The sequence below is a fragment of the Zonotrichia leucophrys genome, chromosome 4, assembly GCF_028769735.1.
Source record: "Zonotrichia leucophrys gambelii isolate GWCS_2022_RI chromosome 4, RI_Zleu_2.0, whole genome shotgun sequence".
NCBI lineage: Eukaryota > Metazoa > Chordata > Aves > Passeriformes > Passerellidae > Zonotrichia > Zonotrichia leucophrys.
The window spans coordinates 71,927,199-71,954,966 of NC_088173.1; the positions used below are offsets into that span (position 1 = coordinate 71,927,199).

General features: G+C 60.0%; 1 protein-coding gene across 6 annotated transcripts; it reads left to right on the forward strand.

Annotated features, from left to right (window-relative positions):
- Positions 1-1,851: 1,851 nt before the first annotated feature.
- On the forward strand, positions 1,852-26,694 carry ATP6V1B1 (ATPase H+ transporting V1 subunit B1). Of its 6 annotated transcripts, none has more exons than XM_064712465.1 (14): positions 1,852-1,958; positions 11,701-11,756; positions 13,471-13,569; positions 15,443-15,536; positions 18,472-18,549; positions 19,209-19,348; positions 20,233-20,334; positions 20,427-20,524; positions 21,316-21,439; positions 23,650-23,800; positions 24,703-24,785; positions 24,944-25,048; positions 26,194-26,323; positions 26,410-26,640. In XM_064712465.1, the coding sequence occupies exons 1-14, from the start codon at positions 1,859-1,861 to the stop codon at positions 26,565-26,567; spliced, it is 1,518 nt and encodes a 505-aa protein (XP_064568535.1). In that variant the 5' UTR covers positions 1,852-1,858; the 3' UTR covers positions 26,568-26,640. The 6 variants fall into 6 exon arrangements, with proteins under 6 accessions (XP_064568535.1, XP_064568538.1, XP_064568537.1 ...); XM_064712463.1 differs by lacking the exon at positions 1,852-1,958 and adding an exon at positions 9,174-9,341 and having other exon boundaries at positions 26,410-26,694; XM_064712466.1 differs by lacking the exon at positions 1,852-1,958 and adding an exon at positions 9,208-9,311 and having other exon boundaries at positions 26,410-26,639.
- Positions 26,695-27,768: the final 1,074 nt, after the last annotated feature.

A 27,768-nucleotide genomic window follows, 5' to 3' on the forward strand; every position in this document is an offset into this window, starting at 1 on the left:
CTATCCCTCTTCCCATTTCTATCCCTTATCCCCATCGCTCTCCCTCTCCTTTTCCCTCTCCCTGGCCTTTATCCTTTATCCCATTCCCTGTCTCATATCCCTTATCCCTGCTGATAATCGGGAATATCCCAATTCCTCTCTCTATCCCTATCCCTGTCCCTTTCCCTATCCCATTCCCTTATCCCTATCCCTAGTCCCATCACTATCCCATTCCCCAACCCTATCCTGATCCCTATCCCTTATCCTTTATCCCTAACCCCTACCCTATCCCATTCCCTATCCCCATCCCTATCCCTTATCTACATCCCTATCTCTTATCCCTGTCCCTTTCCCTATCCCATTCCCTAATCCCTATCCCTATCCCTATCCCTTATCCCATCCCTATCCTGTTCCCTAACCCTATCCTGATCCCTATCCCTTATCCCTATCCCTATCCTTTTTCCCTAACCCCATCCCTATCCCTTATCCCTATCCCGATCCCTATCCCTTATCTACACCCCTATCCCTTATTCCTGTCCCTTTCCCTATCCCATTCCCATCCCTTATCCCTATCCCTTGTCTACATCCCTATCCCTATCTCTATCCCTACCCCATTCGCTTATCCCTATTGTTATTCCTTATCCCTATCCCTATTCCCATCTGTATCCCTTATCCCCCTCCCTCTCCTCCCTCTCCCTATCCCTATCTCTTTCCCTATTTCATACCCATTATTCCTGTCCTTTATCCGTCTCCCTTTGCATCCTCTTATCCCTATTCACCTCCTATCCCTGTCCCTGTCCCTGTCCCTGTCCCTGTCCCTATCCCTATCCCTATCCCTATCCCTATCCCTATCCCTATCCCTATCCCTGTCCCTATCCCTATTCCTATCCCTATCCCTGTCCCTATCCCTATCCCTATCCCTATCCCTATCCCTATCCCTGTCCCTGTCCCTATCCCTATCGCTGTCCCTATCCCTATCCCTGTCCTATCCCTATCCCTATCCCTATCCCTATCCCTATCCCTATCCCTGTCCCTGTCCCTGTCCCTGTCCCTATCCCTATCCCTATCCCTATCCCTATCCCTATCCCTATCCCTATCCCTATCCCTGTTCCTATCCGTGTCCCTATCTTTATCCCTATCCCTATCCTTATCCCTTATCTCTATTCCCTACCCCATCCCTTATCCCTATCCTCATTTCTTATCCCTGCCCCTTATCCCTATTCATCCCCTTGTTCTTTATCCCTCTCTCTATCCCTATTCCCATCCCTATCCTCTATCCCTATTCCGATCCCTATCCCTACCCTTATCTCTATCCCTTATCCCATTCCCCTTCCCGTTCCCATCCCTATCCCATTCCCATTCCCATCCTGTTCCCATTCCCTTTCTCATTCCCAGTCCCATTCCCATTCCCATTCCCAGTCCCATCCCCATCCCCATCCCATTCCCATTCCCAGTCCCAGTCCCATTCCCATCCCCATCCCGTTCCCATTCCCCATTCCCATTCCCATTCCCAGTCCCAGTCCCATTCCCATTCCCATCCGCATCCCCATCCCGTTCCCATTCCCCCATTCCCGTTCCCATTCCCTTTCCCATTCCCATTCCCTGCCCCCATCCCGGCTCCCGCGATCCCGCCCCCGGCCGCTCCCTCCCGCTGTTTACAGCCAACACGGTGCCACCTGTGTCTCCGGTGTCACCTGTGCCGCCGGTGCCACCTCTGTCTCCGGTGTCACCTGTGCCACCGGTGTCACCTTTGCTGCCGGTGTCACCTTTGCCGCCGGTGTCGCGGGCGGGGCCGGGCCGGGGCTACAAAACCGGGGCGCTGCCGTGTCCTGCCCGGCGGGACCGGGACCGTGACGGCGACAAGGACAGGGACAGGGCCATGGCCGCCACCAAGGTGACAGCAGCGGCGACAGAGCTGGCGGCAGCCCGCGAGCACGGGCTGGCCGTGACCCGCGACTTCCACAGCAACCCCCGGCTGAGTGAGTGCGGGACATTGAGGGGACACCGGGGGGACACCAGGGGGACACCGGGGGGACATCGGAGGGGACACCGGGGGAGGAGCCCCGGGGACGGGAGGGACATCGCTCTGTGCCCGAGCAGTGGTGGCAGGGACGAGGGGGTGACACCGGGCAGGAGTGCGTGGGTGGCACTGGAGCAGGTACAGGGACAGGTGGGTGGCACTGGGGCAGGCAGAGGTGACAGGGTCGGGCGGGTGGCACTGGGACAGGAAGGGACAGAGGGGTGGCACTGGGACAGGGAGGGGTGACAGGGATGGGTGGGTGGCACTGGGACAGGAAGGGACAGAGGGGTGGCACTGGGACAGGGAGGGGTGACAGGGATGGGTGGGTAGCACTGGGACAGGCAGGCAGGGGTGACAGAGATGGGTGACACCGCATCAGGAAGGGACAGAGGGGTGGCACTGGGACGGGGAGGGTGACAGGGATGGGTGGGTGGCACTGGGACAGGCAGGGGTGGCAGGGACAGGGGGGTGGCACTGGGACAGGTAGGGGTGGCAGGAACAGAGGGGTGGCACTGGGACGGGGAGGGTGACAGGGATGGGTGGGTGGCACTGGGACAGGCAGGGGTGGCAGGGACAGAGGGGTGGCACTGGGACAGGCAGAGGTGACAGGGACGGGTGGGTGGCACTGGGACAGGGAGGGTAACAGGAATGGGTGGGTGGCACTGGGACAGGCAGGGGTGGCAGGGACAGAGGGGTGGCACTGGGACAGGCAGGGGTGGCAGGGACAGAGGGGTGGCACTGGGGCAGGCAGAGGTGACAGGGACGGGTGGGTGACACTGGCTCAGGATGGGACAGAGGGGTGGCACTGGGACAGGGAGGGTGACAGGGATGGGTGGGTGACACTAGGACAGGCAGGGATTGCAGGGTTGGATGGACGGGTGACACTGGCTCAGGAGGGGACAGCTAGGTGGCACTGCGACAGACAGGGTGGCACAGTGGCCACGTGTGCCTCTCGGGGGGACAGGGGGACACTGTGGGGCTGCGGGGGTGTCCCCTCCTGGGCACCGCACCCACAAGGACCGGGGAAAGTGTCCCCACCCTGGGGACACCTGTGAGGCGCCGTGGTGACAACCGGGGCGCCCTTCCCGCTGTGTCCCCATCCCACGGCGACATCGGGACACCTGGCACCGTGCCAGCGCCACGCGGGGCTGGACGATCCCCCTGTCACTTTGTCCCCAAGCCCCCGCTGTCACCAAGGGCGTCCCTTGTGACCTTTGTGCCTTCGCTGCTGCCGGGGCCGGGCGGTTCGGAAGCCACCTCGCGGGGATGTCCCCAACCGGGTGGCTCCGGTCCCTCCCGAGCCGAGCTGGCTCTGCCCGGCCACCCGCCGTGTTTGCTGTCAACAGCGGCCACCCGCGGGTGACTCCTGCCCGTGTCGCCTGGCCGAGCGCCAGCCCTTGGCTCGGGTGTCACCCGCGTGTCCCTTTGCCAGGAAAAAAACGCCCCAGTTTCTTCCCGCTTGCTCGCTTTTGTCCCCTCGGGAGACGCGTTTGTCCCCTCCATCCTGTGCCCAGAGCGGCACCGCCACGCAGGCGGGGACAAAGTCCTGTCCCCGGTGTGTCCCTGTCACCCAGGTGGGCAGCTGGGACAGGCGAGTCCCAAAATGTTCTGGAGGTGACAGCAGAAGTGGCAGGAAGGACAGAGGGGGTGGCACGGCTGGGGGGGGGGACCTGGCGGTGACATTCGGAGGGGTGGGGACATCCCTGAATATGGGGGAGGGGCAGCGTGGGGCCGTGGGTGCCTGAGCTCATGGGGGTGCGGGGTTCCCCCAGTGCTGGGTCCCAGTTTAGGGTACCAGCTTATGTTCCAATTCGGGGTCCCAGTTGGGGTCCCCAGTTCTGGGTCTCAGTTTGGGATCCCAGTTTAGGGTCCCAGTTCGGGGTCCCAGTTTGGGGTCCCAGTTGGGGTCCCCAGTTCTGGGTCTCAGTTTGGGATCCCAGTTTAGGGTCCCAGCTTATGTTCCCAATTCGGGGTCCCAGTTTGGAGTCCCAGTTTGGGTCCCCAGTTCTGGGTCTCAGTTTGGGATCCCAGTTTGGGGTCCCAGTTTAGGGTCCCAGCTTATGTTCCCAATTTGGGGTCCCAGTTTGTGTCCCCAGTTCTGGGTCTCAGTTTGGGATCCCAGTTTGGGGTCCCAGTTTAGGGTCCCAGCTTATGTTCCCAATTCGGGGTCCCAGTTTGGGGTCCCAGTTTGGGTCCCCAGTTCTGGGTCTCAGTTTGGGATCCCAGTTTGGGGTCCCAGCTTATGTTCCCAGTTCGGGGTCCCAGTTTGGGGTCCCAGTTTGGGTCCCCAGTTCTGGGTCTCAGATTGGGATCCCAGTTTGGGATCCCAGTTTGGGGTCCCAGTTTAGGGTCCCAGCTTATGTTCCCAATTCGGGGTCCCAGTTTGGGGTCCCAGTTTGTGTCCCCAGTTCTGGGTCTCAGATTGGGATCCCAGTTTGGGATCCCAGTTTGGGGTCCCAGTTTAGGGTCCCAGCTTATGTTCCCAATTCGGGGTCCCAGTTTGTGTCCCCAGTTCTGGGTCTCAGTTTGGGATCCCAGTTTGGAGTCCCAGTTTATGTTCCCGGTTTAGGGTCCCAGTTTGGCATCCTAGCTTGCCATCCCAGCTTGGGGTCCCTTTTTGGGGTCCCAGTTAAGGGTCCCAGTTCATGTTCCCAGTTAAGAGCTCCAGTTTAGGGTCCAAGTCTGGGGCCCCAGTTCAGTTTCCCAGTTTGGGTTCCCAGTTTATGTTCCCAGTTTAGGGTACCAGTTTAGGGTCCTAGTTTAGGGTACCATTTAAGGGTCCCAGTTAAAGGTTCCAGGTCAAGTTCGCAGTTAAAAGCTCCAGTTTAGGGTCCAAGTCTGGGGTCCCAGTTCAGTTTCGCAGTTTGGGTCCCCAATTTGGGGTCCCAGTTTGGGTTCCCAGTTTAAGGTACCATTTTGGGGTCCCAGTTAAAGGCTCCAGTTTAGAGTTCCAGTTAAGAGTTCCAGTTCAGGTTCCCAGTTAAAGGTTCCAGTTTGGGGTCCCAGTAAAGAGTTCCAGTTCAGGGTCCAATTCTGAGGTCCCAGTTCAGTTTCTAGTTTGGGATCCCAGTTTGGGGTCCCAGTTTATGTTCCCAGTTTAGGGTACCAGTTTAGGGTCCCAGCTAAATGTTCTAGTTTAGAGCCCCAGTTACGGGTTCCCGTTCAAGTTCCCAGTTTGGAATCCCAGTTTGGCGTCCCAGTTCGGGGTCCCAGTGTGGCCCTGGGCACAGGGGTGGTGTGACTGTCCCCAGCTACAGCCCAGTGCCCGGAACTGGGAGAACTGGGATGGGCAGGGATGGATGGATGGATGGATGATGGATGGATGATGGATGGATGGATGGATGGATGGATGGATGGATGGATGGATGGATGGATGGATGATGGATGGATGGATGGATGGATGGATGGATGGACAGATGGACAGACAGATGGACATCCAATTTGTGCCACACAGCCCCAGCCTAGCAGTGATTTTGGTGGGTTGCTGCCACGTCCCATCTGTCCCCACAATCCCTGACACCTCTCCTGCTCCAGGCACGGGTTGTCCCTTTGGGGTCTGTTCCTGGTGCCGTTTGGGACACGAGCAGCAGCAGAGGAGGATCCAGGGACACTCCCAACCCTTGGCCATCCTGCCCTGGGGGGTTGTGACCCCTCTGCCCCACAACAACCCCCACCCTTCATCCCACATCCCTTAGGATCCCTCCCCTCCCCTCCCCTCTCCTCCCTCCCTGGTATTTAATTCCAGCAGCAGAACCCACAGCAAGCAACGCTTCAATTTCCCTCTTTTTTTCTCTTTTTTTTGTTTTTTTTTTTTTTTTTTTTTTTTTTTTTTTTTCCTCGCTGGCTTCACGCTTGGCTGGGGCCGCCTTTTCTGCGGCTGCCCCCACATGACCGTGCAGGTGTGTCTGGGAACCCGCGGCCGCCGGGCCCTAATTAGTGGCATAGAGTGTGACCCCCCGCCGGGCTTTTCACGGCCCCTGCCAGCCCCGGGCCAGCCCCGCGGGGTTGACAGCGCGGCACAAAGTGACACATGGCACAATGGGCAGGTCCAGGAGGCGACCACGGCCGGCCGCAATTGGGGGGGAAGCGAGCGGTCACTTAGGGATTGTCGGAAAAGTCCCAGGGTGGGCTCGGGGGTGAGAGGGATTGGGAGGAAGAGCTGGAGGAGGAAAAGAGGGGGGTGGGTTTGTGGGGTGGGTTCTGGAAATTGGGAATTCATGGGGTGGTAAAATCCTGGATTTTGGATTGGGAGGGAGTTTAAATCCCCCCAGTGCCTCCCTCAGGGACACCTCCCACTGTCCCAGGCTGCTCCAGCCCTGTCCCTGTCCCTTGGACACTGCCAGGGATGGGGATGCACCCAGCACCATCCAGAGCCTTGTGCCCAGCACCCTCTGCCCCGGCTCTGTCCATCTGTCCATCCATGGATCCATCCATCCATCCATCCATCCATCCATCCATCCATCATCCATCCATCCATCCATCCATCCATCCATGGATCCATCCATCCATCCATCCATCATCCATCCATCCATCCATCCATCCAGGGCTGGGGTCCCCTCTCTGTGCCCTTGGGGACACCGGGGACCCTCCCTGTGCCCCAGGGTGGCTCAGGACCAGCTCTGGACCTGCTGGGGCAGCCCCGCACCCACAGCTTTGCTCTGGGACCGAGGATTTGGGGGATTTGGGGGTTTGGGGGCTGTTTATCCCTCCTGCTCCAGGTGTTCCCATCCCTTCCCAGCTCTGGAATTTGGGGCTGGGATTGAGCGTCACTTACCCCACACCCAGCCCAGAGGATGAGGTGACAAAAAAGGGGAATGGCTTCCCACTGGGAAAGGGGAGATTTCGGTGGGATTTTGGCAAGTAATTCCTGTCCAGGAGGGTGAGGAGAGGCTGAGCTGGAATTCCCAGATTTGCTGTGGCTGCCCCTGAATCCTTGGAAGCGCCCAAGGCCAGGCTGGATGGACTCGGATCCACCTGACCTGGAGGAACAGGACGACCCTTAAGCTCCCTTCCCCGACCCCCAGCCCCCCTCGGAGGTGGCAGCGAGCCCCCGGCGCACTTTGCAGCCGAGCCCTGAGTGCCGGGAGGGGCCGCGGGGGCTGCGGAGGGCAGGGCGGGCGAGCGGGAGCAATTAGCGGCGGGTGGAGCCGGGTCGGGTCCCCTTTGTCACCGGGGGCCGCTGTCCCCCCCGCGCGGGCAGCAGTGCGTGAGTGTCAGCGCTGACGGAGATCGCATGTGACAGCAGCTGTGAATTTGGGGCTGGGGGTGTGGAAAGGCCACGTTGAAAGACTTTGCTGCCCCCTCGGCCCCCTCGCCCCATCCGCCCCCTGCTCCCCGGCCGTGCCCCTGCCGGCGGCCGCAGCCCACCCAGCCCGCGCCTGCCGCGGCTTCATTATCGCTGCTGCGGCTTTCCGGTGCTGCCCCTGCGCTCCTCGGCCCTCCTCCTCCTCCTCTTCCTTCTCCTCTTGTTCTTGCTCTTCTCTCCTCTTCCTTCTCCTCTTCTTGTTCTTCTCCTCGTCCTCCTCCTCCTCCTCCTCCTCCTCCTCCTCTTCTTCTTCTTCTTCTTCTCCTTCTCCTCCTCCTCTTCCTCCTCCTCTTCTACTTGTTCTTCTCCTTCTCTTCCTTCTTCTCTTCTTATTCTTCTCCTCTTCCTCTTCCTCTTCCTCTTCCTCTTCCTCTCCCTCTTCTTGTTATTCTCCTCCTCTTTCTCCTCCTCTTCTCCTTCTCCTCCTCTTCTTCTTTCTCATCCTTCCCTTCCTCCTCCTCTTTCTTCTTCTCTTTCTTATCCTTCTTCACCTCCTCCACCTCTTCCTCCTCCCTCATCTTCTTTTTCTCCTCTTCCTCCACTTCTTCTCCTCTTTCCTGTCCTTCTCCTCCTCCTCCTCTTCCTCCTCTTTTTCTTCTTCATCTTCCCCTTCTTCCTCTTCTCCTCTTCCTCTTCTTCCTCCTTCTTTTTCATCCCCTTCTCCTTTTTATTCTTCTCCTCCTTCATCTCCACCTCCTCCTCCTCCTTTTCCTCTTTCTTTTTCCTCTTCTTCTATTTCTGACTCTTCTGCACCTCTTCCTCCTCTCTCATCTTCTTCCTCTTTTTCTCCTCTTCCTCCTCATTCTTCTTCTTTTCCTTCTTTTCCTTTTTCTCTATCTCCTCCTCTCTCCCCACCCCAATCCCTTCCCAGGTTGTCCCATGGCGTTGCTGTCGCGATTTCCCGCTCTGTCCTGACAGAACATCCCAGAGCCGGGCAGGGATGAGGGCTGAATGACCTGGAATGTCAGGCCGGGCACGCTTGGAGCACTGGTGGTGGAGGGTCCTGGTGGACCAGTGGGATTTGAGCCTCCCACCAAACAGTCCAGGATTCCTGATGTCCAGAGATCTTGCACATGGAGGGATGGATGGGGTCCTGGATGGATCGGGATGGGGATGGTGGATGGATGCTCAACAGAAATGAGATGGATGCTGATGGATGATGGATGATTGGATGGAGGGATGGATGGATGATGTGATGGAGGATGGATGGATGATGGATGGATGGATGGATGGATGGATGGACGGATGTGGATGGATGGATGATGGATGGATGGGTGGATGGATGGATGATGGATGGATGGATGGATGATGGATGGATGGATGGATGGATGACAGATGGACGGATGGATGATGGATGGATGGATGGATGATGGATGGATGGATGGATGGGTGGATGATGGATGGATGGATGATGGATGGATGGACGGACTAAGGATGGATTTCCATACCACCCAAGAGCTCAGCTGATGATCCAATGTCACTCCTGGTGACACCAGTGCTTCCAGAGGGTCCCACATTCCTGATGGGAAGAGCCATTCCAGTGGGGCTGGAGGGCCACCAGGAGTGTCCCCAAGGAGGTGGCAGCCACTGGTACCTCACTGGACACCCCCGTGGTGGGACAAGTGACACTCCCAACGTCCCTGTCCCACAGGGGTAGCTCTGGGGCTGCTGAAAATTAAAAATCCCATAAACTCCAGCCGGGAGAAGGGAAGTGGGAACGGGAATAAAAGGCCGGATGGTCACTTTGGGAATAAAGGGACAAAAGGCAGGGAGGGGGCTCCCGGCGTGCCGGCCCCTCCCAGAGCCTGAATGAGCGAGCAGCAGGAGCTGGCCCTAATTGGGGAAGGGCAGAGAAGGCTAATTAGCTAATTAGCTCCTGGAGTGGGGCTGGGAGAACCTCGTGGGGCTCAGCAAGGCCAAGGGCAGGAGGAGCAGGGATGGGGCACAAATCCAGGCTGGAGGGGAAAGGACTGGGGACAGCCCTGGGAGAAGATGGAGCTGGGAAAGGTGGGAATTCTGTCCCTGTGCTCTGTTCAGGTGAGACCCAACCTGCAGAGCTGCTCCAGCTCCCAGATGCCAAATTCAGGAGGGTGTGGAGCTGCTGGAGGAAATCCAGAGCAGATTCCAGAGCTGTTCCCAGGGCTGGAGCCCCTCTGCTCTGGAGCCAGGCTGGGAGAGCTGAGTTCCCTTGGAGAAGGGAAAATTCCAGGGAGTCCTCAGAGTCCTAAAGGGGCTCCAGGGAATTCTCAGAGTCCCTGCAGGGGCTCCAGGAGAGCTGGAGAGGGACTGGGGACAAGGGATGGAGGGACAGGAGCCAGGGAATGGCTCCCACTGGGAAAGGGGAGATTGGGCTGGGATCTTGGCAAGGAATTGCTGGCTGGGCTGGAATTCCCAGATTTGCTGTGGCTGCCCCTGGATCCCTGGCAGTGGCCAAGGCCAGGTTGGACATTGGGGCTTGGATCAATCTGGGACAGTGGAAGGTGCCAGGGGTGGAATTCCTGTGCTTTAAGGAATTCCCAACACAAACCAGTCTGCAATTCCATGATCCCATAGCTGGAATGTCTGGGATCGCTGGCACTGCCCTGGCTGAGGGGAGGGGACACCGAGGGTCCCGTTGTGCCATCAGGGTGACCCCACAGTGCCCCGTGGGGTGTCCAGGATTGGGCTGTGACCAGCGGGAGAAACGGGACCCATCCCCAGGAATGACCTCCCTGGGCTGTCCCAGCCGGGGGACAATGCCACCGTCAGCGCGGGGACATCAGGGACCCCCGTCCCCGCGGGACGCCCTGCAGCTGGCCCGGCCTCTCCGATCCTATTAGGATCAGGTGGGAATGCCGGAGCCCGGTGTGGGAGCGGGGGCAGGGCATGAAAGGGCCCGGCGGGGTCAGCGGGGCCGGGGCAGCGCTCGGGGCTTTGACGCTTCCCGGGCTGATCAAGGCGAGGCTTAGAGCCGGATCAGCTCCCCCGCACCTGCACCCGCCGGGGGCCGCGCCCCAGCCCCGGAGATCCCAAACCCGGCGTTCCCGGGAGCCGATCCCAAACCCCGGAGATCCCAAACCCGACACTGCTGCGAGCTGATTCAAACCCCGGCGCTCCCGAGAGCCGATCCCAAACCTCGGCGTTCCTGGGAGCCGATCCCAAACCCCGGCGTTCCCAGGAGCTGATCCCAAACTCTGGCATTCCCGGGAATTGAACCCAAACCCGACATTCCCAGGAGCCGATCCCAAATCCTGGCGGTCCCCAAAGCCGATCCCAGTCCCGTCGTTCTCGGGAGCTGATCCCAAATCCTGGAATTGATCCTAAACCCGGCGTTCCCGGGAGCTGATCCTGCCATTCCCGGGAATTGATCTTAAACCTGGCACTTCCAGGAGCTGATCCAAATCCTGGCATTCCCCGGAGCTGATCCCACTCCCGGCACTCCTGGGACCCGATCCCAATTCTGGTGCTCCCAGGATCCCATCCCAATCCCAGCACTCCCTGGAGCTGATCCCAAACCCGGCACTCCTGGGAGCCAGTCCCAGTCCCAGGGTTCCCGGGAGCTGATCCCAATCCCGCCGTTCTCAGGATCCCATCCCAACCCCATTATTCCCAGGACCCAATCCCTGGCATTCCCGGGGACCCAATCCAAATCCCATTATTCCTGGGATCCCATCCCAACCCCGGCATTGCCAGGATCCCATCCCAAAATCATTATTCCTGGGATCCAATCCTGGAATTTCCCGGGATCCCATCCCAGTCCTGGGATCCATTCCAACCCCGGCATTCCAGGGAATCCCCGTCCAAATCCCATTATTTCCAGGATCCCATCCCAATCCCGGGATCTGATCCCAATCCCATTATTCCAAGGATCCCATCCCAATCCCGGCATTCCCAGAATCCCAGTCCCGGAATTCCCAGGATTCGCTGTCTCTCCCTGTGTTCCTATCCAGCTTCATCCCCGTTTGTCACCCTTGTCCCCTCTCCCCGTTTGTCGCCCCCTGTCCCAGGGCTGTCCCCGCGGGGTCACACCGTCCTTTCCCCACCCCAATGTCGCCCCGGGGTGTCCCCAGGGTCCCCCAGCACCGCGGGGACTTTGGGAAGTGTCCCCACATCCCACCGGGCCAGGCAGGATCCCCGGGCAAGGCGTGACTGGGAGGGGACAAGGGGACACTTCCCTGCTGGCCCTGGTGGCATTCCCAGCGGTGATATCCCTGCCGAGTGCATGGGGACACCTCCAGAAAGTGACACAACCCCCGAGTGCCGTGTCACCACTGAGTGACAGTGTCCAGTCGGGCCACCACTGGTCACTCGGGGTGTCATGGCACAGGGAAAGGGACACAGGAAGGGACAGGACGTGGGGGTGGCACTGCCCGGGTGGCCCCGTGGCCCTGGGGACTGACGGTGTCACCTCCCCCAGCCTACAGGACAGTGTGCGGTGTCAACGGGCCCCTGGTGGTGCTGGACAATGTCAAGGTAGGACCCTGGGTGACATGGGGACAGCTTGGTGGTGGCACTTGGGGCTCTGTGGGGACTGCAGTGCTGAGGGTGCCATGGGGGGGAGTGTGTCCCCTGTCACCTGTCCTCTGTCCCCCCCTCCTGCCACCTTCCCCTGCGCTGTCCTTTGGGCTGTCCCCGTCCCTGTACCATCCCTCCTGTCCCTTGTCCCCAGTCCCCTGGGCTGTCCCCTGGGCTGTCGCCTGGGCTGTCCCCTTTCCCTGTGCCATCCCTCCTGTCCCTTGTCCCCTGGGCTGTCCGCTGTCCCCCTGTCCTTTCTTCTCTATCTCCTGTCCCCTGGGCTGTCCCCTTTCCCTGTGCCATCCTTCCTGTCCCTTGTCCCCTGGGCTGTCCCCTGGGCTGTCCCCTCCTCTCCGGGGTCCGAGCTCCCTCCTCTGGACGCGCTCGGCAGCAGAGCCCTGTCCCCGCCTGCCCGCGCGGGTGGCGCGTCCCGTGTCCCCATGTCCCCATGTCCCCATGTCCCGGTGTCCTCATGTCCCCGTGCGAGTGGTGTGTGTGCCCACACGGGGGACACTGGGGACACGGGGGACATTCCGTGGAACGTGTGTGGGCTCGGTCCGGGCACCCTGTCCCCCATGTCCCTGTGTCCCTGACCAAGCTCTGCCTCCTGTCCCTGTGTCCTGTGCACCTGCCTGAGTTCTGTCCCCTGTCCCCTTTCCCAGCTCTGTCCCTCGTCACCTGTCCCTTGTCCCCCATCCCCTGTCCCCTTTCCCAGCTCTGTCCCCTGTCCCTTGTCACCTGTCCCTTGTCCCCTGTCCCCTTTCCCAGCTCTGGCTCCTGTCCCCTGTACCAAATCCATGGTTCCCTTTCCCAGCTCTGTCCCTTGTCCCCTGTCCACCCAGCTCTGCCTCCTGCCCTTTCCCAGTCTGACCCTGTGTCCCTGTCCACTCTGTTCCTGATCCAGCTCTGTCCCCTGTCCTGTGTCACTGTGCACCTGCCATTTCCCCTGTCCCCTTTCCCAGCTCTGTCCTTTGTCTCCTGTCCCTTGTCCCCTGTCCCCTGTCCCAGCCCCATCTCCCACATGGCCCCTGCTCTGAGCGGGGCCACTCCACAACCCCCATGTCCCCTTGCTGTCACCCTCCCTGTCCCTTGTCCCGCTCTCCTGTCTGGGCTGGGGCCACCTGGGTGACACCCAGAGAGTTTTGTCACCTGGTGTCGCATTTCCAAGGCCCTGTCATTTATTTAACTAATCAGCTAATCAAAGGAGGAGGAGGAGAGCGCTGACATCGGCCATTGTCCCCAGAGCAGGACATGTCCCCGCAACACAAACGTCCCCTCGCTGCACCCTGCAGTGTCCCCATGAGTGCCACTCGTGCCTCATGGGGACACCTCTGCCTTGGAGGTGGTGGCACCCTGGTGGCGGCTCTGGCTGGGACAGCGTTTGGTGTCACCTCCTCGGGAGTGGAAAATCCCCTCGACATCGGGGAAACTGAGGCACAGAGCGGTGCCACAGCCCGGGGACAGCTCCAGGATGGGACAGTGACAGGGACAGGCAGCGTCACCCCTTTGCCACCCGGTGTGTCCCCACTTCAGAGTTTGGTGGCTTCAGGACCAAAGGAGGGGAAACTGAGGCAGCGCCAGCGGAGCAGGCGGGGCTGGGGGCAGAGGGGCTGGGGCTGAGGGGACAGAGGGGACACCGCCACCCCGTTTGCCCGTGTCGCTGTCCCCACAGTTCGCCCAGTACGCCGAGATCGTGAACTTCACCCTGCCCAACGGCACCACCCGCAGCGGGCAGGTGCTGGAGGTGATGGGCGCCAAGGCCATCGTGCAGGTGAGCGCGGGGACGCGGCGACACCGCGGGGACACGGCGACAGCGCCACACGGGGACACCGCAGGGACACGAGGACACCGCCACATGGCGACACGCGGGGGCTGCGCGGGCCAGGGTTCTGTCTCTGTCCCCGGGCTCTGTCCCTGTCCCGAGTCCCTGTCCCAGAGCTCTGTCCCAGGTCCCTGTCCCAAGGTCCTGTGTCCCAGGCTCAGTCCCTGTCCCAGAGCTCTGTCCTTTTCCCAGGGTCCCGTCCCGGGCTCAGTCCCCTTCCGGGTCTGTCCTTGTCCCGGCTCTTAGGCCCAAGGACTGATGTCCTGGGGGCCAGGGTGTCCTGGACGGGCAATGTCCCCTGCATGTGTGGCTGTCGGGGTGTCCTGGATGCATTTAGGGACAGGGTGCAAAGTCCTGCGTGTCAGTGGTGTCCTGGGACGGGCAATGTCCTGGCACAGGTGACAGTGTCGTGGGATGGTCAGGAGTGTCCTAGGATTGGCAATGTCCTGGGACAGGTGACAATGTCCTGGGATGGCCAGGGGTGTCCTGGGACAAATGTCCTGGGACAGGTGACAATGTCGTGGGATGGCCAGGGGTGTCCTGGGACAGGCCGTGTCCCCTCCCTCACCCCACAACCCCACACTGACCCCCTGCTCCACCCCAGGACCGCGCTGCCACCACCCCCCAAAGCCACCAACCCTGGGACAGCCAGGCCATTGTCCCCAGAGCCACCAGCCCTGGGACCGCAGGGGCTGCCGGGGTGTCCCCAAAGCCACCAGCCCTGGGACACCAGGGGCTACCAGGGTGTCCCCAAAGCCACCAGCCCTGGGTCACAGGGGCTGCCGGGGTGTCCCCAAAGCCACCAGCCCTTGCCGGGGTGTCCCCAAAGCCACCAACCCTGGGACAGCCAGGCCATTGTCCCCAAAGCCACCAGCCCTGGGACCGCAGGGGCTACCAGGGTGTCCCCAAAGCCACCAGCCCTGGGGTCACAGGGCTGCCGGGGTGTCCCCAAAGCCACCAGCCCTTGCCGGGTGTCCCCAAAGCCACCAACCCTGGGACAGCCAGGCCATTGTCCCCAAAGCCACCAGCCCTGGGACCGCAGGGGCTGCCGGGGTGCCCCCAAAGCCACCAGCCCTTGCCGGGGTGTCCCCAAAGCCACCAGCCCTGAGACAGCAGGGACCACTGGGATGTCCGTGAAGTCACCAGCCCTGGGATCACAGGGGCTGCCAGGGTGTCCCCGAAGCCACCAGCCCTGGGACACCAGTGGCCACCGGGGTGTCCCCAAAGCCGCGGGGGCTGTTTGGGGTCAAATCCCCCCTAATTAGCCCGGATCCCCCCCAGATGGCCCCGCGGGGGCCCGGGGGGGCCTCGCAGCTGCCCCAAAATCGCGGCTCCGGTGCCACCTGCGCCTCGGGGCTGCCCTTTTAATCCTATTAGGGAGTCAGGCTCGGGCAGGGGGAAAAAAGGGGGAAAAGGGATAAAAGGAAGGAAAAAAAGCGAGAAAAGGGGATTTTTGCAGCCTCAGCGTTGTTGGGGGTGACCCGCAGCCACCTGGGGGGCTCCGAGTGTCACTTGTCACCGTCCCCAGCTCCCCCCTGCACCCAGGAGCCACCCGGCTCTAATTAAAGCGGCGAGCCGGGGGGTTAATTAACGCAAATGATGTCAAATATTATCCGGATCAAAAGGCTTTTCCCGTGGGTGGGGCATTCACCGTCCACCCCAAAAAAAATCCCCCCAAATCCCCTCAAGAAGGGTTTTTAACCCCAAACTTTGTTCCTCTTTTATGTCCCCTCCTGGGGGGGTTGGGGTGAGCGCGGGTCACCTCACGCCCCAAAAAGCGTTAATTAATCCTGGTTAATTGCCCTTGCCGGGCACTCCGCAGGTGTTTGAGGGCACATCGGGCATCGATGCCAAGGCGACAACGTGCGAGTTCACGGGGGACATCCTGCGCACGCCGGTGTCCGAGGACATGCTGGGTGAGCCCGGGCACGGCTGGCACCGAGATCTGGGGACATTTAGGGTTCACCTCTGGGGCTGAGAACGTCCCCGGGTCACCTCCGAGCTGTCACCTGGGACACGGCGGGACCGGTCCCCGGGTCACCTCCGAGCTGTGGCAGCCACCTGGGACACGGCGGGACCGGTCCCCGGGTCACCTCCGAGCTGTGGCAGCCACCTGGGACACGGCGGGCCCGGTCCCCGCCTCCTCTGTGCGCGGCGATCCCGGGAAAAGCGAGGGGTGGGCTGGGAAAGGAGGCCAGGTGAGGTGGCACCGGGTTCCTGGAAGTGTCACCCCGTCCCTGCTAGTGTCACCTCGTCCCTGGAGGTGTCACCCCCTCCCTGAAAACATCACCCTGTCCCTGGCGGTGTCACTGAGTCCCTGAAAGTGTCACCACATCCCTGGCGGTGTCACCCCAACCCTGGTGGTGTCACCCTATCCCTGGTGGTGTCACCTCATCCCTGCTAGTGTCACCCCGTCCCTGCAGGTGTCACCCCATCCCTGAAAACATCACCCTGTCCCTGGTGGTGTCACCCCAACCCTGGTGGTGTCACCTCATCCCTGCTAGTGTCACCTCACTCCTGGAGCAGTCATCCCGTCCCTGCAAGTGTCACCCGATCCCTGAAAGTGTCACCCCGTCCCTGGCGGTGCTACCCTGTCCCTGGTGGTGTCACCGCATCTCTGCTAGTGTCACCTCATCCCTATAAGTGTCACCCCCTCCTGGAGCTGTCACCTCGTCCTTGCAAGTGTCACCCTATCCCTGAAAGCGTCACCCCTTCCCTGGCGGTGTCCCCCAACTCCTGGCTGTGTCACCCTGTCCCTGGAGGTACCACCCTGTCCCTGGTGGTGTCACCGCGTCTCTGCTAGTGTCGCCTCCTCCCTGTAAGTGTCACCCCGTCCCTGGCGGTGTCACCCTGTTCCTGCAAGTGTCACCCGATCCCTGAAAGCATCACCCCATGCCTGGCGGTGTCACATCATCCCTGGAGGTGCCACCGCATCCCTGCTAGTGTCACCCCGTCCTTGTAAGTGTCACCCCATCCCTGAAAACATCACCCTGTCCCTGGCGGTGCCACCGCATCCTTGGAGATGTCACCCCGTCCCTGGAGGTGCCACCTTATCCCTGAAAGCGTCACCCCGTCCCTGGTGGTGTCACCGCATCCCTGAAAGCGTCACCCCGTCCCTGGCGATGTCACCCCCTTCCTGAAGGTGTCACCCCTACCCTGGAGGTGTCACCCCATCCCTGGCAGTTTCACCCTGTCCCTGGCGGTGTCACCTCATCCCTGCAAGTGTCACTCCATCCCTGAAAGCATCACCCCATGCCTGGCAGTGTCACCCCACCCCTGGCGGTGTCACCCTGTCCCTGATCCTGTCGCCCCTCCCCTGGCGGTGTCCCAGCCCGGGCTGGCCAGCGCCTAAAGCCACCTGGCACAGTGGAAGGTGTCCCCATGGCAGGGAGGTGACATCGATGGATTTAAGGTCCCTTCTCCCCCAGACCTCCCTGGGATCCAGCTCTGAGCCCCCCCTGTCCCCTCATGTCCCCCGAATTCCCCAGCGCCCCCCTGGGGGTCACTCGGGGTCGGGCCGGGGGGTGGCCCTGTCCCTGCGCTGTCCCTGCACTGTCCCCTCACCCACGGGGGCCGCGTGTCCTCCGCGCTCCCGTCGCGCTCCCGCAAAGGGCAGGGGGCGGTGTCACCTCCCCCGTGTGGCCCCCCCGGTGTCGCCCCCCCTGCCGCTCTCGGTGTCCCCCGGGAGTCGCCGCTGCCGTGGCCGCTGACCTTTCGTGCTCGGCGCTCGGCGCTGCCATCACCCTGATGCGCTGTGACACCGCTGCCGTGTCCCCGCACCGCCACCGCGTCCCGTGGGGGACAGGGGGGGCGGGCAGGGGGCGGCAGCCACCGAGGCGAGGTCAGGGAACCGTGGCTTTGTCGCGATCGATGCCACCGCGGCTCCGAGGCGGTCGATGAGGCTGAGAGGGAGCGGTGAGGCCGCGTCCCCTCCCTGGGGACGGTTTGGGGGGTGCGGGGGGGGTTGGTGTCACCCCACTGAGCTGGAGATTGAGAGAGGGGAGTGACTGGGGACGTGGGGACACCGGGGACACAGGGACAGGGTAATAGGGGTGATGGGGACATGAGGACTGAGAGAGGGGGTGACTGGGGATGTGGGGACATGGAGACAAAGTGATGGAGACACAGGAGTAGGGTGATGGGGACACAGGGACATGGAAACAAAGTGATGGGGACATGGGGACACAGTGATGGGGACACAGGAGTAGGGTGATGGGGACATGGGGACATGGAGACAGAGTGATGGGGGTGATGGGGACATGGGGACAGAGAGATGGGGTGATGGGGACACAGGGACAGACAGGATAATGGGGGACATTGGGACATGGGGACAGGATGGTGGGGACATTGGAGACATGGGGACAAAGTGATGGGGAGAGAGGGACACAGGGACAGGGTGGTGGGGTGACTGGGGACATGGGGACATAAAAAGGATGATGGGGACAAGGTCCTGTCCCCTGTGCTTATATGGGGGTCTCAGTGTCACCCGCCTGCCTGGGAACACAGGACCCCAAGGAGGAGGTAACCGGGGTGGCCAGGGGCATGGGGACATGGGGACAGGGTGATGGGGGTGGCTGGGGGCATGGGGACACGGGGACAGGGTGATGGGGGTGGCTGGGGACATGGGGGTTTTGTCGCCATGTGCTGGCGCCTTCCTGCCACAGGAGCTGAGGTGTCACCCAGCCCGCAGGTGACACTTCCTGCCCCACAGCCCCCTGGTCCCTGTGTCCCCTCTGGGGTGAGAGGCATGTCCCAGGATCGGGATGGGGACCGTGCCCCAGGGCCATGGGGCCGGCAGGTGCCACCCCCAGCTGGTGGCCTCAGTCAGGGACAGTCCCTGTGTCCCCACAGGCCGGGTGTTCAACGGCTCCGCCAAACCCATCGACAGCGGCCCCCCGGTGATGGCCGAGGACTTCCTGGACATCAACGGTGACGGCTCTGAGGGAATGCGGGAGGGGCTTGGGATGGGCTGGAGTTGGGGTGACAACGTGCCCTGGTGGTGTCACTGTGCCCTGTGGTGTCACCATGCCCTGTGGTGTCACCACATCCCTGCATCCATACATGGATCCATCCATCCATCCATCATCCATCCATCCATCCATCCATCCATCATCCATCCATCCATCCATCCATCCATCATCCATCCATCCATCCATCCATCCATCATCCATCCATCCATCCATCCATCCAACCATCCATATCCATCCATCATCCATCCATCCATCCATCCATCATCCATCCATCATCCATCATCCATCATCCATCCATCCATCCATCCATCCATCCATCCATCCATCCATCATCCATCCCCACCAGGATGCTCCAGGACGGTGTCCAACTGCCGGGATGGTTCCTGTTCCACACCAGAGCTGCTCCCTGCTCATCTCCAGAACTTCCTCCCCAATTTTTGCCACCAACCAGGGCCATCCTTGCATCCTCCTCCCCCCTATCCCTGGAAATGTCCCAAGCCAGGCTGGACAGGGCTTGGAGCACTCCGGGATAGTGGGAATTGTCCCTGGGTGGGACTGGATGGGTTCAAGGCCCCCTCCAACCCCACCATTCCATGATCTCTCCTTTTCCTGCTCCAGGCCAGCCCATCAACCCCCACGGGCGGATCTATCCCGAGGAGATGATCCAGACTGGGATCTCTCCCATTGATGTCATGAACAGCATCGCCCGCGGACAGAAAATTCCCATCTTCTCTGCTGCCGGGCTGCCCCACAACGAGGTGGGGTTGGGGGAGGAGCAGGATGGAGGGGTTGGGAAGGTTGGATCCCTCCTCCTGGTGTCAGGAAGCTGCTGTCAACTCGTGCCTCAGTTTCCCCGTTGGCACAGCAATCGCTGTGTGCTGTGCGGGAGGATCTGGGCTGGTTTAGGGACCCCCCTAAATCCAGGGACTGGGGGGGCTGCAGACCCTTCTCTTGTGCCCATGAGTGTGGGACAGCAGGAGGGGCTGGGAATTCCAGAGGGGCATGGGATGGGATGGGATCTGTGAGATGGCATGGGATGGATCCATGGGGTGGGATGGGATCCATGGGACGGGATTCATGGCATGGGGTGGGATTGTGATGGGATCCATGGCGTGGGATGGGATCCATGGGACGGGATTCATGGCATGGGGTGGGATTGTGATGGGATCCATGGGATAGGATGGGATCCATGGGATGGGATTCATGGCATGGGATGGGATTGTGATGGGATCCATGGGGTGGGATGGGATCCATGGGATGGGATTCATGGCATGGGGTGGGATTGTGATGGGATCCATGGGATGGGATGGGATCCATGGGACGGGATTCATGGCATGGGGTGGGATTGTGATGGGATCCATGGGGTGGGATGGGATCCATGGGATGGGATTCATGGCATGGGGTGGGATTGTGATGGGATCCATGGGATGGGATGGGATCCATAGGGTGGGAACTGATGGGAACCATCCCTGAGCAGCCAAGAGTGACCACAGGCAAGGCAGGACGCAGAAGAGGGGGACACCCTGCTAGCTCCTGACCCACGGGGCCATGCCCCAGTCCCACAGGGGCCATGGCCACTCCGGGGTGTCCCTGCTGCCACCCCTGTCCCTGTCCCTGCTGCCACCCCTGTCCCCTCCCTCAGATCGCAGCGCAGATCTGCCGCCAGGCCGGGCTGGTGAAGAAATCCAAGGATGTGGTGGATTTCCATGAGGACAACTTTGCCATCGTCTTTGCAGCCATGGGGGTGAGTCAGGTCATTCCAGGTGACCCCAGAACCTCTGTGTCCCTGTGTCCCCGTGTCCCCATGTCCCCACCCGCTGACCGCGTGTCCCGCAGGTGAACATGGAGACCGCGCGGTTCTTCAAGTCGGACTTCGAGCAGAACGGCTCCATGGAGAACGTCTGCCTCTTCCTCAACCTGGCCAACGACCCCACGTGAGGCACAGCCCTGCCTCCTCCTTCTCCCTCCTCCTCCTCCTTTCTCCTTTTGTCTCCTCATTCTTCCTTCTCCCTCCTCCTCCTCTTTTTTCTCCTTCTTTCTCCTCCTTTTACTTCCTCCTCCCCCTCTTCCCTCTCTCTTTTCTTTTCTCCTTTTCTTCCTTCTCCTTTTCTTCCTTCTCCTTTTCTTCCTTCTCCTTTTCTTCCTTCTCCTTTTTTTCCTCCTCCTTTTCTTCCTTCTCCCTTCTCCTTTTCCATTCTCCTCCTCCTTCTCCCTCCTCTCTTATTTTCTCCTTCCTTTTTCTTTTCCTTTCTCCTTCTTCTTTTTTCTTCTCCCTTTTTCCTTCCTCCTCTTCCTCCTTCCTTCCTTCTTCTTTTCCTTCCTTCTTCTTTTCCTTTCTCCTTCTCCCCTTCTCCCCTTCTCCTTTTCTTTCTTTCCCTTGTCTCTCTTCCTCCTCTCTCCTTTTTCTTTCTTTTGTTTTCTTTTCTCTCCGTTTTCTTCCATTTTCCTTTCCTTTCTTCCTCCTTTTCCTCCTTTTCCTCCTTCTTTCTCCTTTCTCCTTTCTCCTTCTTTCTCTTTCTCTTTCTCTTTCTCTTTCTCCTTCTCCTTCTCCTTCTCCTTCTCCTTCTCCTTCTCCTTCTCCTTCTCTCTTCTCCTTCTCCTTCTCCTTCTCCTTCTCCTTCTCCTTCTCCTTCCTTCTCTCCTCTCTCCCTTCCTTCCCTGGCACCCCAAACCTGCCCTGTGGGCACTAATTAACCTAATTGTGCTAATTGGGGGTGTCCCACAGGATCGAGAGGATCATCACGCCGCGGCTGGCACTGACCACGGCCGAGTTCCTGGCGTACCAGTGCGAGAAGCACGTGCTGGTCATCCTGACCGACATGAGCTCCTACGCCGAGGCCCTCAGAGAGGTCAGCACGGGGTGGCCGTGGGGTTTGGGGGGCCCAGGGTGACAAGGACAGCCCAGGGTCCTTGGAGTGCTCAGGGTGACGAGGACAGCTGGGCATCCCAGGGTCCTTGGGGGATTTGGGGGGACAAGGACAGCCCAGAGTCCCTGGGGGCCTTGGGGTGCTCAGGGTGACAAGGACAGCGGGAAGTGTTTGGGGTTCTTGGGAGGTTTGGGGTGCTCAGGGTGACAAGGACAACCCAGAGTCCTTGGGGGATTTGGGGTGACAAGGACAGCCCAGGGTCCTTGGGGTGTTTGAGGTGCTCAGGGTGACAAGCAGAGCCCAGGGTCTTTGGGGTGCCTGGGTGCTCAGGGTGACAAGGACAGCTGGGGGTGACAGGGTCTTTAGGGATTTGGGGTGCTGAGGATGGCATGGACAGCCCAGGGTCCTTGGGGTGTTTGAGGTGCTCAGGGTGACAAGCAGAGCCCAGGGTCTTTGGGGTGCCTGGGTGCTCAGGGTGACAAGGGCAGCTGGCGGTCTCAAGGTCCTTGGGGGGTTTGGGGTTGACAAGGACAGCTCAGGGTTCTTGGGGTACCTGGGGTGCTCAGGGTGACAAGGACAGCTGGGGGTGACAGGGTCTTTAGGGATTTGGGGTGCTCAGGATGACATGGACAACTCAGGGTCCTTGGGGAGTTTGGGGTGCCCAGGGTGACAAGGAGAGCCCAGGGTCCTTGGGGTGTTTGGGGTGACAAGGACAGCCCAGGGTCTTTGGAGATTTTGGGGTGCGAAGGGTGACAAGGACAGATGAGGATCCCAGGATCCTTGGGGTATCTGGGGTGCTCAGAATGACCAGGACAGCCCAGGGTCCTTGGGGTACCTGGGTGCTCAGGGTGACAAGGACAGCTGGGGTTCCCAGGGTCCTTGGGTTGTTTGGGGTGACAAGGACAGCCCTTGGTCCTTGGAGATTTTGGGGAGCTCAAGGTGACAAGGACAGCGGGGGGTGACAGGGTCTTTGGGGATTTGGGGTGCTCAGGATGGCATGGACAGCCCAGGGTCCTTGGGGTGTTTGAGGTGCTCAGGGTGACAAGAAGAACCCAGGGTTCTTGGGGTACCTGGGGTGCTCAGGGTGACAAGGACAGCCCAGGGTCCTTGGGGTGTTTGAGGTGCTCAGGGTGACAAGGACAGCTGGAAGTTCCAGGGCCCTTGGGGTGTTTGGGGAGCTCAGAGTGACAAGCAGAACCCAGGGTTCCTGGGGTACCTGGGGTGCTCAGGGTGACAAGGACAGCTGGGGGTGACAGGGTCTTTAGGGATTTGGGGTGCTCAGGATGACATGGACAGCTCAGGGTCCTTGGGGAGTTTGGGGTGCCCAGGGTGACAAGGACAACCCAGAGTCCTTGGGGGGTTTGGGGTGACAAAGCCCAGGGTCTTTGGAGATTTTGGGGTGCGAAGGGTGACAAGGACAGATGAGGATCCCAGGATCCTTGGGGTATCTGGGGTGCTCAGAATGACCAGGACAGCCCAGGGTCCTTGGGGTACCTGGGTGCTCAGGGTGGCAAAGACAGCTGGGGTTCCCAGGGTCCTTGGGGTGTTTGGGGTGACAAGGACAGCCCTGGGTCCTTGGAAATTTTGGGGAGCTCAAGGTGACAAGGACAGCTGGGGGTGACAGGGTCTTTAGGGATTTGGGGTGCTCAGGATGACATGGACAACTCAGGGTCCTTGGGGTGTTTGGGGTGATCAGGGTGCTCAGAATCCTCAGCACACCTGGAGTTTCCAAGCTTCTTGAGTTTTTTGGGGTGTTTGGGGCACCCAGCACACCTGGGATTTTTGGGGTTGCCTGGGCTGCTCAGGACACTCATGTCCCCTTTGCCTCCCATGGTTTTTGGGGTGTTTGGGATGTTTAGAATACTCAGCACACCTGGGGTTTCCACGGTTTTGGGGGTTTTGGGGTGTTTGGAGCAACCAGCACACCTGGGGTTTTTGGGGTTCCCTGGGCTGCTCAGGACACTTGTGTGCCTCATGGCCCCCGTGGTTTTTGGGATGTTTGGGATGTTTGGGATGCTCAGAATCCTCAGCACACCTGGGGTTTCCACAGGTTTTGAGTTTTTTGGGGTGTTTGGGGCGCCCAGCACACCTGGGGTTTTTGGGGTTCCCTGGGCTGCTCAGGACACTCGTGTCCCCCGTGCCCCCTGTGGTTTTTGGGATGTTTGGGGTGCCCTGACCCCCAAACCCCACAGGTGTCAGCAGCCAGGGAGGAGGTCCCGGGCCGCCGCGGCTTCCCCGGCTACATGTACACGGACCTGGCCACCATCTACGAGCGCGCCGGGCGCGTGGAGGGCAGGAACGGCTCCATCACCCAGATCCCCATCCTCACCATGCCCAACGACGGTCAGAGGGACACGGCAGGACCGGGAATACCGGGAGGGGGCGGGAACACCGTGGGAGATCAGGATTTCCCCACTCCTGGAAATGGCAGGGTTGGGAAATCCCAAATTGCGCTGGTTTTACCCGGGTTTGGGAGCTCCTGGGGTGGTGAGGGTGCTGGGGTGATTTAGGGTCTGAGAGCTCCCCATGTCCTCAACAACCCTTCAACAACTCCAGTTTGGGGTCCTTGGCTTCAGGAAGGTGACACCAAAATCTCTCTGTGCCATCCCAACCACCCCCATCCCCTTCCATTTGGGGTCCCCAACTCCAGGACAGAGAGGTGACACCAAAACCCCTCTGTGCCATCCCAACCACCCCCATCCCCTCCCATTTGGGGTCACTCAAGGACAGGAAGGTGACACCAGAACCTCTCTGTGCCATCCCAACCACCCCCATCCCCTCCCATTTGGGGTCCCTGGGCAAGGGAGGTGACACCAAAACCCCTCTGTGCCATCCAAGCCACCCCATCCCCTCCCATTTGGGGTCCCTGGGCAAGGGAGGTGACACCAAAACCCCTCTGTGCCATCCCAACCACCCCCATCCCCTTCCATTTGGGGTCCCCAACTCCAGGACAGAGAGGTGACACCAGAACCTCTCTGTGCCATCCAAGCCGCCCCATCCCCTCCCATTTGGGGTCCCTGGGCAAGGGAGGTGACACCAAAACCCCTCTGTGCCATCCCAACCACCCAGATTTGGGGTCCCCCAGCTCCAGGACAATGGGGTGACACCAAATCCCCCCCTACTGACCCCAGTGGGGTCTGTGCTGCCCCGGTGACCCCACAGATGTCACACAGCGTTGTCCCGTGTCCAGCTGAGCTGCCAGCCCCGCTTGGGGGTCTCACAACCCCTCTGTCCCCCCACCCCAGACATCACCCACCCCATCCCTGACCTGACTGGCTTCATCACCGAGGGCCAGATCTACGTAGACCGGCAGCTCCACAACCGCCAGGTTCGTTCCCAAACCCCTTCCCATCTCCAGGGGTGGATCCAGGATGGATCCAGGGGTGGATCCAACACCCACCAGGGCTGGAAAGCCCCGGGAACACCGGGGGCAGGGGTGGGGTCCCCCAGGGCTGGCTGGACATTGGGGTCGCTCCCACCCTACAGATTTACCCCCCCATCAACGTCCTGCCGTCCCTGTCCCGGCTGATGAAATCGGCCATCGGAGAGGGAATGACCAGGAAGGACCACGGGGACGTGTCCAACCAGCTGGTGAGAGCTTGGGGACACTCGGGTGGCGTTTGTCACTTCAGGGCCCTCCTGTCCCCCCGTTTGGAGAGGCTCAGGTAGGGTCCCACCTGTGGAGCTGCTCCTGCTCCCAGATCCCAAATTCAGGAGGGTTTGGAGCTGCTGGAGCAATTCTAGAGGAGGTTCTGGAGATGCTCCGAGGGCTGGAGCTGCTCTGGAGCCAGGCTGGGAGAGCTGGGAATGTTCTCCTGGAGAAGGGAAGAGCTCAGAGAGCCAGGAATGGCCACGGGATTCCAGAGGGGAGCTCTGGTTTTGGGATGATTCAGGATTGGATCCCACTGAGCTCCATGAGGTGTCCTAAATCCCAAATCTTCATCTGCCTTTATTGGGATGGGGGGAGAATCCAGGGAAAGTGGCAACACACAGGAACACTGGGACTGCCCCAAATCCCTGGGAATGTCCAAGGCCAGGTTGGATGGATGGATGGATGGATGGATGGATGGACGGACGGATGGATGGATGGGATGATTTGGGATGAGATGGAATTGGGATGACATGGGATGGGGAGGAAATGGATGGGATGGGATGGGATGGGATGGGATGGGATGGGATGGGATGGGATGGGATGGGATGGGATGGGATGGGATGGGATGGGATGGGATGGGATGGAGGGTTGCTTCTGTGTCATGGATGGACAGGACACAGAAGCAACCCAGGGTAGGAGAAGGTGTCCCTAAACATGGATGAGTTGGGAATGGGATGGGATTTAAGGTCCTTCCAACCCAAACTATCCCAGCGTTCTGGAGCCAGGCTGGAAAAACTGGGAATGTTCCCCTGGAGAAGGAAAAATTCCAGGGAATGCTCAGAGTCCCTGGAGGGGCTCCAGGAGAGCTGGAGAGGGACTGGGGACAAGGCCTGCAGGGACAGGAGCTAGGGAATGGCTCCCACTGGGAAAGAGATTGGGCTGGGATCTTGGCAAGGAATTGCTGGCTGGGATGGAATTCCCAGATTTGCTGGGGCTGCCCCTGGATCCCTGGCAGTGCCCAAGGCCAGGTTGGGATGGGTCTTTGAGCCACCCAGGCTGGTGGGAGGTGTCCCTCGGTGGCACTGGCCGGGCTGTGGAGTCCGTGCCCATCCCAGCCCCTCTCTGGAATCCCTGGATCCCGCAGTACGCCTGCTACGCCATCGGGAAGGATGTGCAGGCCATGAAGGCCGTGGTGGGCGAGGAGGCCCTGTCCGCCGACGACCTCCTGTACCTGGAGTTCCTGCACAAGTTCGAGAAGCACTTCATCTCCCAGGGTGAGCTTTCAGCCCTGAACCGGGGATTTGGGATGCGGGAGAGCCCCTGCAGCAGCCCCAGATCCTCCTCCCCGCTCTCCCGGCAGGTCCCTACGAGAACCGGAGCATTTTCGAGTCGCTGGACATCGGCTGGCAGCTCCTGCGCATCTTCCCCAAGCAGCTCCTCAAGCGCATCCCCGAGAACGTCCTGGCCGAGTTCTACCCCCGCGAGGCCAAGGCGCCCGAGCAGGGCACGGCCCTGTGACCCCAAATCCACACAAATCCCCCTTTCCCGAAATTGGATCCCCCTTCCTAAAATCGCATCCACCTTTCCTAAAATTGGCAACAATCTCTTTGTTTTTATCGATGAATAAACAACCGTGGTCACCAAACCCTTCCGTGCTCCGATGTTTCCTTTCCATAACCATGGAATTCCCACCCCTGGGAACCCCTGGAAATGCCTGGAGTGGCAGTTCCCAAGCTGCAGCTCCCCAAAACCCCATAATTCTGTGTTTTAGGGGAAAACTCCCCTTTCCTACAGTTGGATCCCCCTTCCTGAAATCGGAAATAATTTGTTTTTAGTGATGAGTAAACAGCCATGGTCATCAAACCCTTCAGTGCTCCAGTGTTTCCTTCCATGGCCATGGAATTCCCACCCCTGGGAACCCCTGGAGTGACAGCCCCTGACCCCACTCCGAGCTCCCCAAAACCCCATAATTCTGTGTTTTAGGGGAAAACTCCTCTTTCCTACAGCTGGATCCCCCTTTCCTAAAATCGGCAAAAATTTGGTTTTTTTGGTGAATAAACCACCGTGGTCACCAAACCCTTCCATGCCCCAATGTTTCCTTTCCATAACCATGGAATTCCCACTCTGGGAACACCTGGAGCGGCAATTCCTGACCCCACTCCAATCTGCAGCTCCCCAAAACCCCACAATTCTGTGTTTTAGGGGAAAACTCCTCTTTCCTACAGCTGGATCCCCAAATCGCATCCACCTTTCCTAAAATTGCCAACAATCTCTTTGTTTTTATCGATGAATAAACAACCGTGGTCACCAAGCCCTTCCGTGCTCCGATGTTTCCTTTCCATAACCATGGAATTCCCACCCTTGGGAACCCGTGGGAATGCCTGGAGTGGCAGTTCCCAAACCCCAAAACCCCATAATTCTGTGTTTTAGGGAAAAACTCCCCTCTCCTACAGTTGGATCCCCCTTCCTGAAATCGGAAATAATTTGTTTTTAGTGATGAGTAAACAGCCATGGTCATCAAACCCTTCAGTGCTCCAGTGTTTCCTTCCATAACCATGGAATTCCCACTCTGGGGACACCTGGAGCAGCAGTTCCTGACCCCACTCCAATCTGCAGCTCCCCAAAACCCCACAATTCTGTGTTTTAGGGGAAAACACCCCTTTCCTACAGCTGGATCCCCCTTTCCTAAAATCTGCAAAAATTTGGTTTTTTTGGTGAA

Coding starts and splice junctions, on each gene's coding strand:
- ATP6V1B1 (XM_064712465.1), top strand. CDS start 1,859: ATGGCCGCCACCAAGGTGACAGCAGCGGCGACAGAGCTGGCGGCAGCC. Junction 18,550..19,208: donor GGACTTCCTGGACATCAACG/GTGACGGCTCTG, acceptor TTCCTGCTCCAG/GCCAGCCCATCAACCCCCAC. Junction 20,335..20,426: donor TCGTCTTTGCAGCCATGGGG/GTGAGTCAGGTC, acceptor CGTGTCCCGCAG/GTGAACATGGAGACCGCGCG.